Source organism: Pelophylax lessonae (assembly GCF_965119305.1).
Source record: "Pelophylax lessonae genome assembly, chromosome: 1".
In the NCBI taxonomy this organism is placed as follows: Eukaryota; Metazoa; Chordata; class Amphibia; order Anura; family Ranidae; genus Pelophylax; species Pelophylax lessonae.
In genome coordinates this window covers 392,617,687-392,634,095 of record NC_138768.1, presented here as the reverse complement: position 1 = coordinate 392,634,095, position 16,409 = coordinate 392,617,687, and the positions used below count along the sequence as shown (strand labels likewise).

The 16,409-nt window shown below is 45.0% G+C and overlaps 1 protein-coding gene across 1 annotated transcript in view; it reads left to right on the top strand.

Annotated features, from left to right (window-relative positions):
* The window catches only part of PSIP1 (PC4 and SRSF1 interacting protein 1), a 346,309-nt gene that overhangs the window by 159,499 nt on the left and 170,401 nt on the right, over positions 1–16,409 (top strand). The window contains exon 9 of the mRNA XM_082273564.1: positions 15,043–15,121. Within this exon, the coding sequence (XP_082129690.1) occupies positions 15,043–15,121 (79 nt within the window). The remainder of the gene's footprint in view (positions 1–15,042; positions 15,122–16,409) is intronic.

Here is a 16,409-nt window from a genome sequence, read left to right as displayed (position 1 = left end):
AATCAGACGCTCTTTTTCTCCTTACTGAGGGACCTCGTAAAGGATTGGCTGTGTCTGCTGCGATCATATCCAGATGGATCAGGCAGACGGTGGTTCAGGCTTATTCACTGGAGGGTCAGGTTCCTCCTTTCCCTGTGAAGGCGCATTCTACTAGGGTATTGAGTGCGTCTTGGGCTTTTCACCATCAAGTGTCTGTGATGCAAGTTTGCAAGGCGGCAACTTGGTCATCCATGCATACTTTTACAAAGTTCTACAAAGTAGATGTGTTGGCATCTTCGGATGCCTCTTTTGGCCGCAATTGTTTTCAGGCTGCTGTTTAAAGAGTCTTTTTGTTCTCTTTTGAGGGTGTACAGTGCATTGCGAAAGTATTCGGCCCCCTTGAACTTTTCGACCTTTTGCCACATTTCAGGCTTCAAACAAAGATATAAAACTGTAATTTTTTTTGAAGAATCAACAAGTGGGACACAATCATGAAGTGGAACAAAATTTTTGGGATATTTCAAACTTTGTTAACAAATAAAAAACTGAAAAATTGGGCGTGCAAAATTATTCAGCCCCTTTACTTTCAGTGCAGCAAACTCTCTCCAGAAGTTCAGTGAGGATCTCTGAATGATCCAATGTTGACTAAAATGATAAATAGAATCCACCTGTGTGTAATCAAGTCTCCGTATAAATGCACCTGCACTGTGATAGTCTGAGGTCCGTTTAAAGCGCAGAGAGCATCATGAAGAACAAGGAACACACCAGGCAGGTCCGAGATACTGTTGTGAAGTTTAAAGCCGGATTTGGATACAAAAAGATTTCCCAAGCTTTAAACATCCCAAGGAGTACTGTGCAAGCGATAATATTGAAATGGAAGGAGTATCAGACGACTGAAAATCTACGAAGACCTGGCCTTCCCTCTAAACTTTCAGCTCATACAAGGAGAAGGCTGATCAGAGATGCAGCCAAGAGGCCCATGATCACTCTGGATGAACTGCAGAGATCTACAGCGGAGGTGGGAGACTGTCCATAGGACAACAATCAGTCGTATACTGCACAAATCTGGCCTTTATGGAAGAGTGGCAAGAAGAAAGCCATTTCTTAAAGATATCCATAAAAAGTGTCGTTTAAAGTTTGCCACAAGCCACCTGGGAGACGCACCAAACATGTGGAAGAAGGTGGTCAGATGAAACCAAAATCAAACTTTTTGGCAACAATGCAAAACGTTATGTTTGGCGTAAAAGCAACACAGCTCATCACCCTGAACACACCATCCCCACTGTCAAACATGGTGGTGGCAGCATCATGGTTTGGGCCTGCTTTTCTTCAGCAGGGACAGGGAAGATGGTTAAAATTGATGGGAAGATGGATGGAGCCAAATACAGCACCATTCTGGAAGAAAACCTGATGGGAGTCTGCAAAAGACCTGAGACTGGGACGGAGATTTGTTTTCCAACAAGACAATGATCCAAAACATAAAGCAAAATCTACAATGGAATAGTTCACAAATAAACATATCCAGGTGTTAGAATGGCCAAGTCAAAGTCCAGACCTGAATCCAATCGAGAATCTGTGGAAAGAACTGAAAACTGCTGTTCACAAACGCTCTCCATCCAACCTCACTGAGCTCGAGCTGTTTTGCAAGGAGGGATGGGCAAAATGTTCAGTCTCTCGATGTGCAAAACTGATAGAGACATACCCCAAGCGACTTACAGCTGTAATTGCAGCAAAAGGTGGCGCTACAAAGTATTAACTTAAGGGGGCTGAATAATTTTGCACGCCCGATTTTTCAGTTTTTTATTTGTTAAAGTTTGAAAATATCCAATAAATTTCGTTCCACTTCATGATTGTGTCCCACTTGTTGATTCTTCAAAAAAATTATAGTTTTATGTCTTTGTTTGAAGCCTGAAATGTGGCAAAAGGTCAAAGTTCAAGGGGGGCGAATAATTTCACAATGCACTGTGTTTTTCCTGGTTGAGCTCCTTTTTACCTGATTGGCTAAGTTTAGCCTTTGGGGAGTTACTTTCTTCTATGCGTTGTTCTCTCACCCCTCATGACAATACTGCTTTGGGACATCCCAATAGTAATGAAGATATGGAGCTGCGTCTGTCGAACAATAGAGAAAATTGGATTTTTGTAAGAACTTACAGTAAAATCCTTTTCTCTGAAGTTCGAAAGACGCAGCACCCGCCCCTCTACTTTTCAGTTTATGGGGGTTTTTTTCGTCTTCTAAACACTGCTTGCAACAAAACTGCAATCTGAAGCAGAGTGTGTGGGATTATGCCTGCAGAGACAGCCCCCATAGGCATATTAAAGTTTTTTTTTTCCTGCCTAGTGCCTATTCCTGTTTGGAGAAGCATAACCAATGATAATGAAGATATAAGGCTGCGTCTGTCGAACTTCAGAGATAAGGATTTTACGGTAAGTTCTTACAAAAATCCAATTTTTACAGTGTCACCAATGGATAATTTTTGGTAGAAAATTTTAGCGACATTTTGTGAGTGCAAGCAATTTTAAGGCTTGACCAGTTTGGTATTTATTTCCTCAGGTGCAAACTCCTTTTTTATTTTAACTAAAAATTGGTAATCTATAGTATTAGCGTGCACTAAAATCAACTTCAGTGTTCAGTTTTTTTTTTTGTTTTTTTTTAACAATATGTGCCAGCTTTTAGAAAATGTTTGGAGGTTTTACTTCATCTTAAGTCTCCATTCACACTAATACGACTTGTCAGCCTGACAAGTCGCGGTCCGTCGCGCTCCGTTGGGTGGTACGGGAACCGTTCTAATAGGAGCGACACAAGTTGCTCCAACTTAGTAAAAGGTTTCTGTACTACTTCGGGGCCACCTGGAGCGACTTGCATAGACATTCATTCTGTGAAGTCCGTGCAAGTCGTGCCGAAGTCACGCTGCACGCGACTTCACAGGTCGCCCCCGAAGTCGTGCCGCTTCAGTGTGAATGCGGTGTAAAGCCTAAAATGTGCATTTTTAACATATGCAAAAGTGGTTTTTGATGGCAAAGTTAAAGCGCAACTAGCATCAGAGGGTTTGACAGAGAAAAGCTGCACGTCATTTGAAGTTTTTTGTTTTAGAAATGTTTAATTTTGTAGTCAATAATAGGATCAAATTGGTAATCATTTATAGTAACAAAAAATATGAAGAAAAATTTAAGGGGGTCTGAATACTTTCCGTACCCACTGTGTGTGTGTGTATGTGTGTGTGTATATATATATATATATATATATATATATATATATATATATATATATATATATATATATATATATATATTTATAAAAATTAAATAAATCAATATGTTAATCTATACAAAATGAAATTACATTTTAAATGTATTATCACAATAAATTATCAATTCATGATACAAAGAACAAAAACAGAAACTTGTTCTTATAAATATAAAGTCAGATATAGTAATTCATAAAAAGTCCCAAGATAAAGTACTAGTAAAGTGCAGCAGAAAAATGTGCAAAAAGTGCAAACTGTGCTATGTTTTCAAAAAATAACGTGCAAAATTGTGCTGGCTCTAAAGAGTTGGCTGTGCTGACTATTCAGAGTTAATGTGTGTGGTGAAGGCACCCTTTGTGCTGCTTACACCAGTCACCCCCTAAAATGACTCACCAGATGGGATGGCTGGTAAAGTTGTAAACCAGCAATAGCGTTTAATATATGGGTTTAATCTTCCTTCACTTAATCCTCCTCAAACAGACAGCCATATAAACTCAGGCAGGGATATGTTATATATAGGAGAAAAGATAAACTGACATAGTGTGATTCTGTATAAAAAACACTTTTATTTAATAAGAATCTCACTCACATTTCATAAGTGTCTTCCTGACACTAAGGATTAAGGCAGAATAGTGATATTCCATACATCATTAGGCAATCCTCCTGTGAAAAGCTTCTATCTCTGGCTACAATTTATTCTGCCGTGAGAGCGAGACTGACATGGGCAGGGTGTTCCAAATGTCCTCGTCCCGCCCAACTAGTTTCGTCTAGTGACATCTACACTGCACATGTCAGTCTCAATCTTACGGCGGAATTGTGCTTAAAGCTATGTTCCAGCTCTTAACTATGCTGTTAACTATACTGTAGCTGCTGACTTTTAATATATAGAACCCTACCTGTCCAGGGAGCCCGCGAGTCAGCACCCCAGCCGATTTTCAGATCAGCTGTCAGGTCCTGCCGCTGCCATTCATTCTACAGGAAACTGGTAATGAAGCCTTTCGGCTTCACAGCCGGTTCCCTACTGCACTGTCTCCTGTACGTGGGGAAGGGTACCTGGCTTGCAGCTAGTGAAAACCCAAAATTCAGCATCTCAGAAAATTAGAATAGTACAGAAATATTGGCTTACTGAAAAGCATGTCTATGTACATTATAGTATGTACTTGGTCAGGGCTCTTTTTGCATGAATTACTGCATCAGTGCGGTATGGCATGGAACCGATCAGCCTGTGGCGCACTGTTGAGGTGTTATGGAAGCCCAGGTTGCTTTAGTAGCGGCCTTCAGCTCGTCTGCATTGTTGGGTCTAACGTCTCTCATCTTCCTCTTGACAATACCACACAGATTCTCTATGGGTTAAAGTCAGACTAATTTGCTGGCCAATCAAGCACGGTGATACAATGATCAATAACCAGGTATTGGTACTCTTGGCAGTGTGGGCAGGTGCCAAGTCCTGCTGGAAAATGAAATCCGCATCTCCATGAAGTTGGTCAGCAGAGGGAAGCATGAAGTGCTTTAGAATTTCCTGGCAGAGGGCTGTGCTGACTTTGGACTTGATAAAACACATTGGCCCAACACCAGCAGATGATATGGCTCCTCAAATCATCACTGATTGTGGAAATTTCACACTGGACCTCATGTAATTTGGATTGTGCCTCTCCACTCTTCCTCCAGACTGTGGGACCTTGCTTTCCAAATGAAATGCAGAATTTACTTTCATCCGAGGAGGATGAAAAGAGGACTTTGGACCACTGAATAACAGTCCAGTCCTTTTTCTCCTTAGCCCAGATAAGACACTTCTGATGTTCTCTGGTTCAGGATTGGCTTGGCACAAGGAATTCAACAGTTGCAGCCCATGTCCTGGATACGACTGTGTGTGGTGGCTCTTGAAGCACTGACACCAGCCGTGGTCCACTCCTTGTGAATCTCCCCCCAAATTCTTGAATGGCCTTTGCGTCCAAATCCTCTCAAGGCTGCGGTTATCCCTGTTATGTTGTCTTGTGCACCTTTCTACCACACTTTTTCCTTCCACTTAAGTGTTCATTAATATTCTTGGATATATTCTTGGATACAGCACTCTTGTGAACAGCCAGCTACTTTAGCAATGTCCTTTTTGACTTACCCTCCTTGTGGAGGGTGTCAGTGACTGTTTTCTGGACAACTATTGAGTCAGCAGTCTTCCCCATCATTGTGTAACCTACTGAACCGACAGAGACCATTTAAAGGCTCAGGAAACCTTTCGAGGTGTTTGTGAATTAGTGTGACACCATGAGTCTACAATATTGAACGTATTCACAATATTCTAATTTAATTCTGTAAAATGCAATGTGGCTACCTGGAGGTGTTCTGTGCACAAAATGTGTACAGAACGCACCCCAGAAATTTAATTTCCTGCTTGTTTGATTGGCTCACTGATTTTCCCTGAAGTCTGCTCTAATTTACTAGTCCTATTTCAGACATCCCCTGCAACAAAAATGTCATTTTTGGTAAATGCTCCCAATAGGAAATCACATCTAAAGGGATGCAGACTCTGCAGTTTTCCTCAGAGTCCTGCAGGTGGAGCAGCTGGTTTAGAACTATGAATCGACTCCCATTAGATTCACTTACCACATGGACACAGACAAAACACAATGGTTTCTTCAGAATAACAAAAGGTAGGAATCTGCAACAAAGTTTGTTAAAAAAAAACTTGCAATGTACATAGATCAACCAGAGGGGAATGTTTTTTTTTTTTTTTTTTTTTTTTCTCAACAAAAGTGGAGTTATGCTTTTGTTATTGCACCTATGGATCATGATATTGTAGTGTTTTAATTTCCACATCTACCTCTCACAGTGCTTATAGAACATCCCACCACACATGTTTATAAAGCAGCGTTTGAAGGACTAGTTACTTTTAAAGCTTGTGTTCAGTCTGTTCCCTGCCTGATAACTTCCATCCTCCCAGCTAATTATTTTCTTTTCTCTGTCACTCATTGACAGACGTAGTCCTCTTTGATTCACATCAATTGGGCTATGTTGTCTCCGCAGGAGTAGGACTAGGCAGAAAGAAAAAACGTTCTGGCTCCACCCTAGGGGCAGTCCCAGAGGGTATATCCTCCCTCTCTCTGCTACAGGAAATCAGTTTTTTTTCTGTCTAGTCAGGAGTAAGGACCTAAGTTCCTTGCTGGGATCTCTGGTCCTGGCAAGATTTTTTTTTTTTAGAAAAAATATTTTTTTTGGTAGTTTCTCCAGTGTTTTTTCCTGTGAGATCTTCAAGCAAATTACGCCGGATCTGGGCGACACTTGTGGTCACCCCAGCCGGCCTACGAGCGCGCGCAGACCATTGCATCGCGCTTGGTCGGCCGCGACACATTCAAGTAAGTATGCGGGGCCGGGCGACGGGCTGGATGTTGAGATCCAGTGGTCACCCCGGTTCTGCCTACGAGCGCGTGCAGACCAGAGCTCCGCGCTGGGTCGGCCGCGACAGAGTCCCATTGGAGGGACTGACCTTGCGAGTTAAAAGTCTCGCTTGGACGCCAGGAACCAGAGAGTCGAGGCGTCCGGAGTGGTCAACAACCCCCCACCCCGGTGGAGAGGGTATTGTGAAGAGAGGGTGCCTGTCGGTTCGGTATGGTGATTAAATGTTTCCTTTTCCTCGTTATGAGGCATTTTGGAATATGGGCCCCTCCATACATGGTCAGTATCTTTCTGACACTAAAAGTCCCCCTTGTAAATACAGCATGTGTTTGGTGGGCAAGCGGACTTGGTTTGGGAGCTAACACTCTACCCAGCAGACTGCAGTATTACAGCAGACATAGGAGGTATAATCCTACCTTGACTGTAGTGGACCTCCTGCAGAGCGATAAACCGCCATTAGCGTGGTATGCAGGTGGATGTGCTGGGAAGACGATACTTCGGCAATCCGCCGCCATTTTGCTGTAGACCAGGTACACGAATGTCCGCAGGTCACGCCGGCCGCCATTTTTTTGGAGTCTATTGTCTCCCGTATGGGGGCGGCCATGTTTGAAGAGCCCAGCTAACCTCGAGGAGAGCTGGGAACGCCGGAAGGCGTACACAGGGGGCGGAGCCACTTCCTTCTACCCGGGAAAACGAACACAGTTCCTCCCAGTCTGTAAGAGACAAACGCTGACTGCAGTTGTTAGGAAACTTCTCTGCATCGGGTGGTGAGCCTTGAGGGTCCCTCTCTCTCTCTCTCTGTGGGGGTCAAGAAGCAGGTACACTGAGGGGCGCTATTGCGCTAGGGGGATACATATAAAAAAAAAAAAAAAGTTTTTTTCTGGCAAAGTGTCCTGGGTTAACATGGACCCTGCCACTCATGTATCTCCACCGGATCCCCTCGAGGTGTCTGCAGGATCCTCCAGCACCCCGCTTACAATTGAATCATTGTCAGCTATTATGGAGACCTTTGTGTCCCGGGTGGAAGTGGCTTGTCAGGGACAGGGCGCAAGGAAGCGACCCCCGCCTAATCCCATGTTATCTGAAACTTCGGATTCAGAATCTGAGCCTATTTCTGCAGTTGCAGGTACCTCATCTGGGATTGGTGTCTCGGGTACTGTCTCTTCAGACAGTGAGGAGGATGTTTCGGCATCAGCCATAGCCCGAGAGGAAGCGTTGGTAAACGCGCTAATTGTATCTGTTCAAGAAACCTTAAGATTACAGGGTTCTCTGTTGGAAGTAGCTGAGACTGAGATCCCCTTTGGGACTTAAAAACGCATCAAAGTGGCGAAGGTTTTTCCATTGCCCAAATGTTTTGGCAATCCGATCAAAGAAGAATGGAGTCTGCCAAAACGCACTTCTGCTATTTATAAACGCATTAACAGGCGTTATCCGTTTGAGGAAACCCTCATTAAGAAATGGACAGAACCACCTGTGGTGGATTCACCAATTGCTAGATTGAATAAAGCCACGGTTATTCCATTAGAAGACGCTCCGTCTTTTAAGGATCCGGTGGATCGCAAGATAGAAGCTATGTCTCGCACCATGTTTTCCTTGATTGGATCAGCTTTGATGACCAATAAGTGCTATTGGGCTGGTTTCGCAGACTGTAACTGAATGGACCAAATGGGTACGCCGGGACTTAGAAGAGGTCCCTCAGGCGGTATCAGATTTGTTGGAACAGATGATACAGGGGTTACAGTTTGTGTGTGATGCGGCGTTAGACGCCACTCCATTATTGGCGCGAGCATCCGTTTCAGCAGTGGTTCTCAGACGTACACTTTGGCTAAAAGGTTGGTTAGCCGACCAAGGTTCCAAAAAAGCATTGGCTAATATCCCCTTTTCAGGAGAGCGTTTATTTGGAGCCAACTTAGATGAGATCATTAAGGATCTCACGGGAGGAAAGAGCACCTTTTTACCGCAAAATGCTAAGGGTAAAGGACCTCGTCAAAGACGAGGGCCTTCTTTTTCTGCTCACAAAAATTTTTTTCGTCCCGCGGGTGAAAAAATTAAGTCCTCCAAAGCTCCTTCAGGAGGCTTCAGGGGACGTTGGTCGGGCAAGCAAAAGCCCGCCCCTTCCAGACCTGAAGATAAGTCTACTAAACCCTGAAGGTGCGCCCCCACCCATAACTGGGGTGGGGGGACGTCTTCGCCGGTTCCCGGATCCATGGCTCTCCAGAATCCCGGACAAGTGGGTTTGCAAAGTCATAAGGTCAGGGTACAAGATCGAGTTTCGATCTCTCCCACCGGCGCGATTCTTCCCTTCCAATATCCGACTATCCCCGGATCGTTTAGAAGATCTGCGGAGAGCAGTCACGGATTTACTACAACAAGGAGTGGTAGTCCACGTTCCTTGGACAGAATGTTTTCAAGGGTTTTATTCAAACCTATTTACAATACCCAGGAAAGAGGGCAAAGTGCGTCCAATTCTGGACTTAAGGGCACTCAATTCCTTTGTCAACATAAGAAAATTCAAAATGGAATCCATTCGCACAGTAGCAGCCTTCCTGCATTCAGGGGATGTCCTAGGGTCCATAGACATCAAGGACGCCTATCTGCACATTCCCATTTACGCAGGACATCAGCGGTTTCTACGTTTTTCCGTAGAAGAGAACCACTATCAGTTTGTGGCGTTACCTTTCGGTCTTGCCACGGCTCCTCGGGTCTTCACGAAGGTGTTGGCCCCAATGTTGGCACTACTGCGCCAAAGAGGCATATCGATTCTAGGTTACCTAGACGATCTCCTGCTTCATGCAGAGTCTCCACAGACCCTGCTACAAAACATAGAAATTACTATAATTTCTTTACAGGAATTCGGGTGGCTGGTGAACCAGCAAAAGTCATTTCTGGTTCCCACCCAGAGGCTCGAATATCTGGGTCTAATTCTAGACACATCCAGGACAAGAGTTTTCCTTCCGGTAGGGAAACTCCGGAAGATTCAATCAGCAGTCCAGTTGTTACTATCCAACAGCTGGTCTTCCCTTCGGACTTGCATGAGGGTTCTGGGGTTGATGGTGGCTTCCTTCGAAGCAGTCCCATTTGCCCAGTCCCATACCCGAATTCTTCAGCAAGAGATTCTTCTCAGATGGAATCGGAATCCAGAATCCCTGGACTATCGGATCCGATTGAGCAAACAGACCAGAGAGTCTCTGGTCTGGTGGCTTCGGTCTCCGATGCTCAGCCAGGGAAAGTCATTTCTGCCAATATATTGGACGATAGTGACCACGGATGCCAGCCTATCCGGATGGGGAGGAATTCCTGGTCAGTTATCCGTTCAGGGACTTTGGTCCCCGGAAGAATCCAGGTTACTGATAAATGTATTGGAACTGAGAGCTATCAGACTTTGTCTGATTCACTGGACCGAGCAGCTCCAGGGCAGCCCGGTTCGGATCCAGTCGTACAACGCCACTGCTGTGGCTTATGTCAATCACCAGGGGGGCACCAAGAGTGTCCGGGCGGCCAAGGAAGTGGCTTGTATTCTTCGCTGGGCGGAACGGTTTGTTCCAGCTATCTCTGCGGTGTTCATTCCGGGGGTGGAGAATTGGCAGGCAGATTATCTCAGCTGTCAGACTCTGGATCAGGGGGAATGGTCCCTCCATCCAGAAGTTTTCCACCAGTTGTGCCTACGTTGGGGCACCCCGGATGTGGATCTGTTGGCATCACGATTCAACAGAAAAGTACAGAGATTTGTGGCACGCTCCCGTGATCCTCTAGCAGAGACCGCAGACGCGCTGGTCGCCCCGTGGGGGCAATACCAGCTAATGTATGCCTTCCCTCCTCTCTGGTTACTGCCAAGACTTCTTCGCAGGATAGAGGAGGAAGGAATTCCAGTAATCCTGGTAGCTCCGCACTGGCCTCGCCGAGCTTGGTACGCCGACTTGGTCAGACTGGTGGCGGACGTCCCGTGGAGACTTCCTCTCAGGGAGGACCTACTGTCTCAGGGACCGATCTTCCATCCTGCTTTACGATCGCTGGCTTTAACGGCCTGGCTATTGAGACCCAGGTGCTGAAGGACAAGGGTTTGTCAGGTTCAGTTATACCTACTCTAGTTAAAGCAAGGAAAGTGACTTCCAGAAAGATTTATCATCGCACATGGAAGTCCTACATTGCATGGTGTGAACCCCTGGGGTTCCACCCACGATCTTATTCGGTTAGTCGAATATTAGCTTTTCTGCAACAAGGGGTTGAGCAGAAACTGGCCTTGAGCACCATCAAGGGTCAGGTCTCAGCATTAGCTATCTTCTTTCAGAAGCCTTTGGCTACTCATTCCTTGGTGCGGAATTTCATCCAGGGGGTGCGACATCTGGCTCCGCCAGTGCGCGCGCCGTTACCACCCTGGGATCTTAATTTAGTATTGTCGGTTCTTCAGAAACCTCCCTTTGAAGATATTAGGGAGATTCCTCTACCTACGTTGTCCCAGAAGGTGGCCTTCTTGGTGGCTATCACTTCTGCACGCAGGGTGTCAGAACTGGCTGCATTATCTTGTCGTTCCCCATATCTGGTGGTTCATAGAGATAAGATGGTTCTTCGTCCGAATCCACCCTTCCTACCAAAAGTGGTTTCAGAATTTCATCTGAATGAAGAAATTGTATTACCTTCCCTGTGTCCTAAGCCCAGTCATCCTCGGGAGTTTGCTTTACACTCCTTGGATGTGGTCCGGGCGATCAGGGTATACTTGAAAACGACAGACTCGTTTCGCAAGACGGATTCACTTTTTGTGGTCCCGGATGGACCCAAAAAGGGGTTGCCTGCATCTGCCGCGACTATTTCCAAATGGATCAGACAGACGGTGGTACAGGCTTATTCTATTAAGGGTCGGGAGCCCCCGTTCCCTGTTAAGGCGCACTCCACTCAGGCACTTAGTGCGTCATGGGCCTTTCGCCATCAGGCGTCAGTGGTCCAGGTGTGCAAGGCGGCTACCTGGTCATCGGTGCATACCTTTACAAAACATTATAAAGTTGATGTAATGGCATCGTCGGATGCCTCGTTTGGCCGCAAGGTTTTGCAGGCCGCAATTTGAGGAGACCAGTGGTCTACCTCGAGGTTTTTTTTTTTTCCGTTGGAAATTTTTATTTGAGTCTCATTCTTTGTTTATAATGAGCCTTTAAAACTTCTAGTTGGCACCGGTTGGGCCTTCTAGATTGGATTTTGATTTCTGTCAATCCCACCCCTCATTTGTGGCACTGCTTCTGGATGTCCCAATTGATGTGAATCAAAGAGGACTATGTCTGTCAATGAGCGACAGAGAAAATCGGATTTTTGTAAGATCTTACCGTAAAATCCTTTTCTCTTAGCTCATTGACAGACGTAGTACCCGCCCCTCTATCAGTGAGTTGGGTTGGGTTAAATTCTCTGTTACTGCTTTACAACAGAACTGATTTCCTGTAGCAGAGAGAGGGAGGATATACCCTCTGGGACTGCCCCTAGGGTGGAGCCAGAACGTTTTTTCTTTCTGCCTAGTCCTACTCCTGCGGAGACAACATAACCCAATTGATGTGAATCAAAGAGGACTACGTCTGTCAATGAGCTAAGAGAAAAGGATTTTACGGTAAGATCTTACAAAAATCCGATTTTTTTTTTTTGCCGCTTTTACTCTACCCAGAATTATCAATGTGAGTGTAGTGTACATCTAGTTAAAACATTACCTTAATTATCAGCCGGGTCAGCAAATGCACCATCTGGCCATGCATGGATTATGACCTCGTATTGCAGTATTCTCATATCCACCCTTTTTACCTATGCTATACTAACCATTAAGCTTCTGACAACTGCTTTCCTTGCTGCTACTGCTAATTTCTGCTACTGCTAATTTATGTACTAACACCTAATGCAGAACCAATTTGAACATTTAATACATTCAGTGATCTGTATGCAATTTCACTTCTAAGGCATGCTGTGACCCATAATGTAAATCACCTTTGTTGTGACAGAAATCACTTTCATTTTTTCATATTGAGGTCATGGTTGTGTTTGTAGTTAGTTTTGGTTACATTGGACTACACAGTGAGAGCTATTGGATTGGTCCTCCCTTTTTTTTTTTTTTTTAATTTACAGTTTTAACCCTATGGACGCTAAGGAATCTGGACCAGTCCAAAATGCCAAAGCTGCAAACTATCCTCAGTTTAAGGCTTTCTCTCTTTGATATGTTAGTTCACAGGTGTCAAACACAAGGCCCGTGGCCCTTGCACCCAGGGCTTTTTTTTTTTTTTTTTCAGCTGGAATGTGGTGAAACTCCGTTCTGCCACCTCTTACTCTTGCAGATCCCTGCCTACCCTGCATGCACTCACAGCAGGGCACAGCAGTGCCGACCAATGATCTTCCTTCAAGTAGGAGGGATATGGACGCACCTGAACTGCCGGAAGGTACTAGAGCCAGGCAGATGAGATGTATAGAAGCGTTTTGGGGGTGGGGGCACTCTGAACTCTGCACACCGCATACTTCTTATTTCTACACTCTGTGCACCCATAAACCCCGTACTCTTATGCCATACACTTCTCAACCCTGCAGTCTGTACATAGCACACCCCTGAACTCTGCAATCTATACTTTGCACACTCCTGAACTCCACACACCGCGTACTTCTTATCTCTGCACTCCTGTTTATAGTGCACCCATAAGCCCTGTACTCTGTATTTCATACACTCCTTAACCGTGCAGTCTGTACATGGCACACCCCTGAACCCTGCATTCTGTATATAGCACACTCATGAACTCTACACTCTGTACACTGCATACTTCTAAATAGATGCAGTCTTACAGATACAACCGGCCCTTTGAGGACAACACTAATGCTGATGTGGCCCACACTGAAATTGAGTTTGACACCCCTGTGTTAGTTGGTAAAAGGCTTTTTACTTAGAGATCAGATAGACATGCACAATAATGTATGTTTTATGTCGATTCCCTCTTTAATGCTTTGAGGCTTATTTCTCTTGCGCTCTTCCGCTTGTTCCTTATGTTTTCAGCTCAGCCCCCCAGGGACTTGTTGTCCTGTTTCACGGCATTATTTTCCCTGTGGGGGCTTCTGAGCAAGATAAAGCAACTCGTTTCAAGTTGTTTACTTTCCGTATAAAGATTCTAATTTCCTTTACAGAAGCAACATATACTTGTAAGTGGCTCTTTCTCCAACCATTAACTCAACCTATTATGTCTGTATTCCTTGGCCTGCGATTGACCTATCCTTCCAGATGTGAGTAAAAGATCTGGGCTCCCTGCAATCCTGAATAGTTTGGTTGTGGACCTCTGGGTCATTTTCCGCTCGGATCAGGCTTTGCTGAACTCCACCCCTCCACCCTAGTGGCTGATGGCGTTCTTTTTTTTATATCCACAAGAGGGGGCTAGTTCACCCCTTATGCTCCTTTTTCTCTTTCTCACATTTTCCTGTTTCCCACGTTACTTTTCCACTGACTAGATTCTGCCTATTCTCTCTAGTAACTGGAATTCTCCATATTTCAGGAGACCTCACTGATGCTGTGACCCAACTCTGGTTTCCCAATATTTTGTTCCACTAAAGTACCAGATGTTCTGTCCCTGTCTTTACCCAAACCTTCCTGTAGGTCGAGCTCTATTTTATACAGCTTATTGTGGCACATTTTCTGTTAACTTGGGATGTGTTACTCATGGGATGTGTTACTCCACTTGTGTTGTCCCTGATGCGTCGTCTTAAAGGTGGGGGGGGGGGGTCTTCACAACAGCTGAGATGTGGTCCTGCTGAGACACTTGTAGCAGTCGCTGTCATCTGGTTCATTCGCAGTGTTGGCATTTACGTTGTTACTACTTGTTTGCTATACTGCCCCAGTGATAGGTGCAAAAACTCTGGGTTTGATTGTCCAGACTTTAGAGTCTTCCTTGTCTCTTCTAGCAAGCTGTAGGCAAGATCTCATGAGAGTTTAACAATGACTTTATTTTGACATCCTCCCATCAAACTATAACTGGTGAATCATCTGGGTAACAGTATGTATGGTGTCTCCAATCTTAGCAACTAAGACCTGTAGCGACTTCAGTGATCATAGGTAGCTTGGTCACTTCCCTCACTAATGTCACTCATGGTGGATGGTCTTTGCTAGGAAGATTTACAGCTATTGATGTTAATTCCCCCCACCAGCAGGTTGGTTGAGAGAGAGAAAAAAAAAGTCAGATTCCAACTTCCAGACTTTAAATGTGGATGGGAGAATCCTCCCACTTTGCTATTGTGTTTTGACAGAGGGGAGCCTTCCCCACTGTCAGAAATCAATGATCAGTGCTGCTGACTATAGCACTGAAAAAGAGAGACCTGATAAGGTAAAGTCCCTTCCTTATTCTGTCAAACTATTTTCTGGTCTTTGTCAATCTTGTGAATTTTGGAGTAAAGGCTAACAGCACAGAAAATGATCTTTTATGTAAAAACTTAGCTTCCACAGAACCTAAAATGCCTAAACCAAGGGGGAGACCAAGGGTGAAGCCGCTACCTACCTCACCAGATCGTGAAATGTGAGTATTTTTGTCATTGTTTACAAAGTGGGGTTAGTATGTGTACACATGTTTTTCCGGTTGCAAGTAAAAAAAAGAAAATGCATTTGATATATTGTGGCGTTTGCAAGAAAGGAACTTAAGCTTAAATGCTTGCCAACCGTATACTGTGCATATATATATATGTGTGTATGTATATATATATATATGGTGTGTGTGTATATGTGTATATATATATATATATATATGTGTGTTCTGTACGTGATCCTGCACTTTTGAGTCTGGGACACAGCGGGAGTCAGTCAGCGGGTCCGGGGGACACGATGTCTGCTGGGACCTGCCGATTGTTCCCAAGAGACAGAACGGCAGTCTGCCTATGTAAATAAGGCAGGTTGCCGTTCTGTGAGAAGGGGAAGTAGTGTTCCTGCTCAGCAGGAAGACGGATCTCTGCCTTCCCACAGTACAAGCACCCCCCAAGTTAGGAGCACATTTAACCCTTTGATTGTCCCTGATGTTAACCCCATTCCCTGCCAGTGCTAGTACGGTGACAGTGCCTATTTTTAGCAATAATCACTTTATTGGTGTTACTGGTCCCCAAAAAGTGTCACTTGGTGTCCGATTTGTCTGCATCAATGTCAGTCCTGCTATGAGTCGCTGATCGCCGTCATTACTAGTAAAAACAATAAAATATAAATTCCATAAATCCATCCCATAGTTTGTAGACGCTATAGCTTTTGCGCAAATAATTTACATATATTGGGATTTTTTTTTCTTGGGCATGCTTTATTTGCAGTCGCAGTAATATTCCGTTGCATTGGATGGCTAAAAAGCTGGTCGGCCGACCAGACTTCCAGGAAGACGGAATCTGACATCCCTTATGAAGGGAATCGCCTCTTTGGGGACTCCCTGGAAGAGTTGCTTAAGGGGGGTCATGGGGGGTGATAGCACTCTGCTGCCCCAGGTGCCCAAGGGAAAATTTTTCCGCGGCAAGCGGGGCCCATCCTTTAAACCTAACCAGGGGTCCTTTCGTGCCTTTAAGGCACAAGATAAGGGCAAATACTTCAAGGCCTCTGGTGGCCAGAAGATGCCTTGGTCGGGCAAGTCAAAAGCCACCCGCTCTGGCACGGCAGCCCCGTCCACTTTGACCTACAGGGACGCCCCCACCCGGTTTAGGGGTGGGGGGACGTCTGCGCTGTTTTCACAAACTTTGGCTGACCAGTCTTCAGGACAGATGGGTTCAGGAACTCATTCGGTCGGGGTACAAGATCGAATTTCGATCGCGCCCAGCAGACAGATTCTTTCCCTCAAA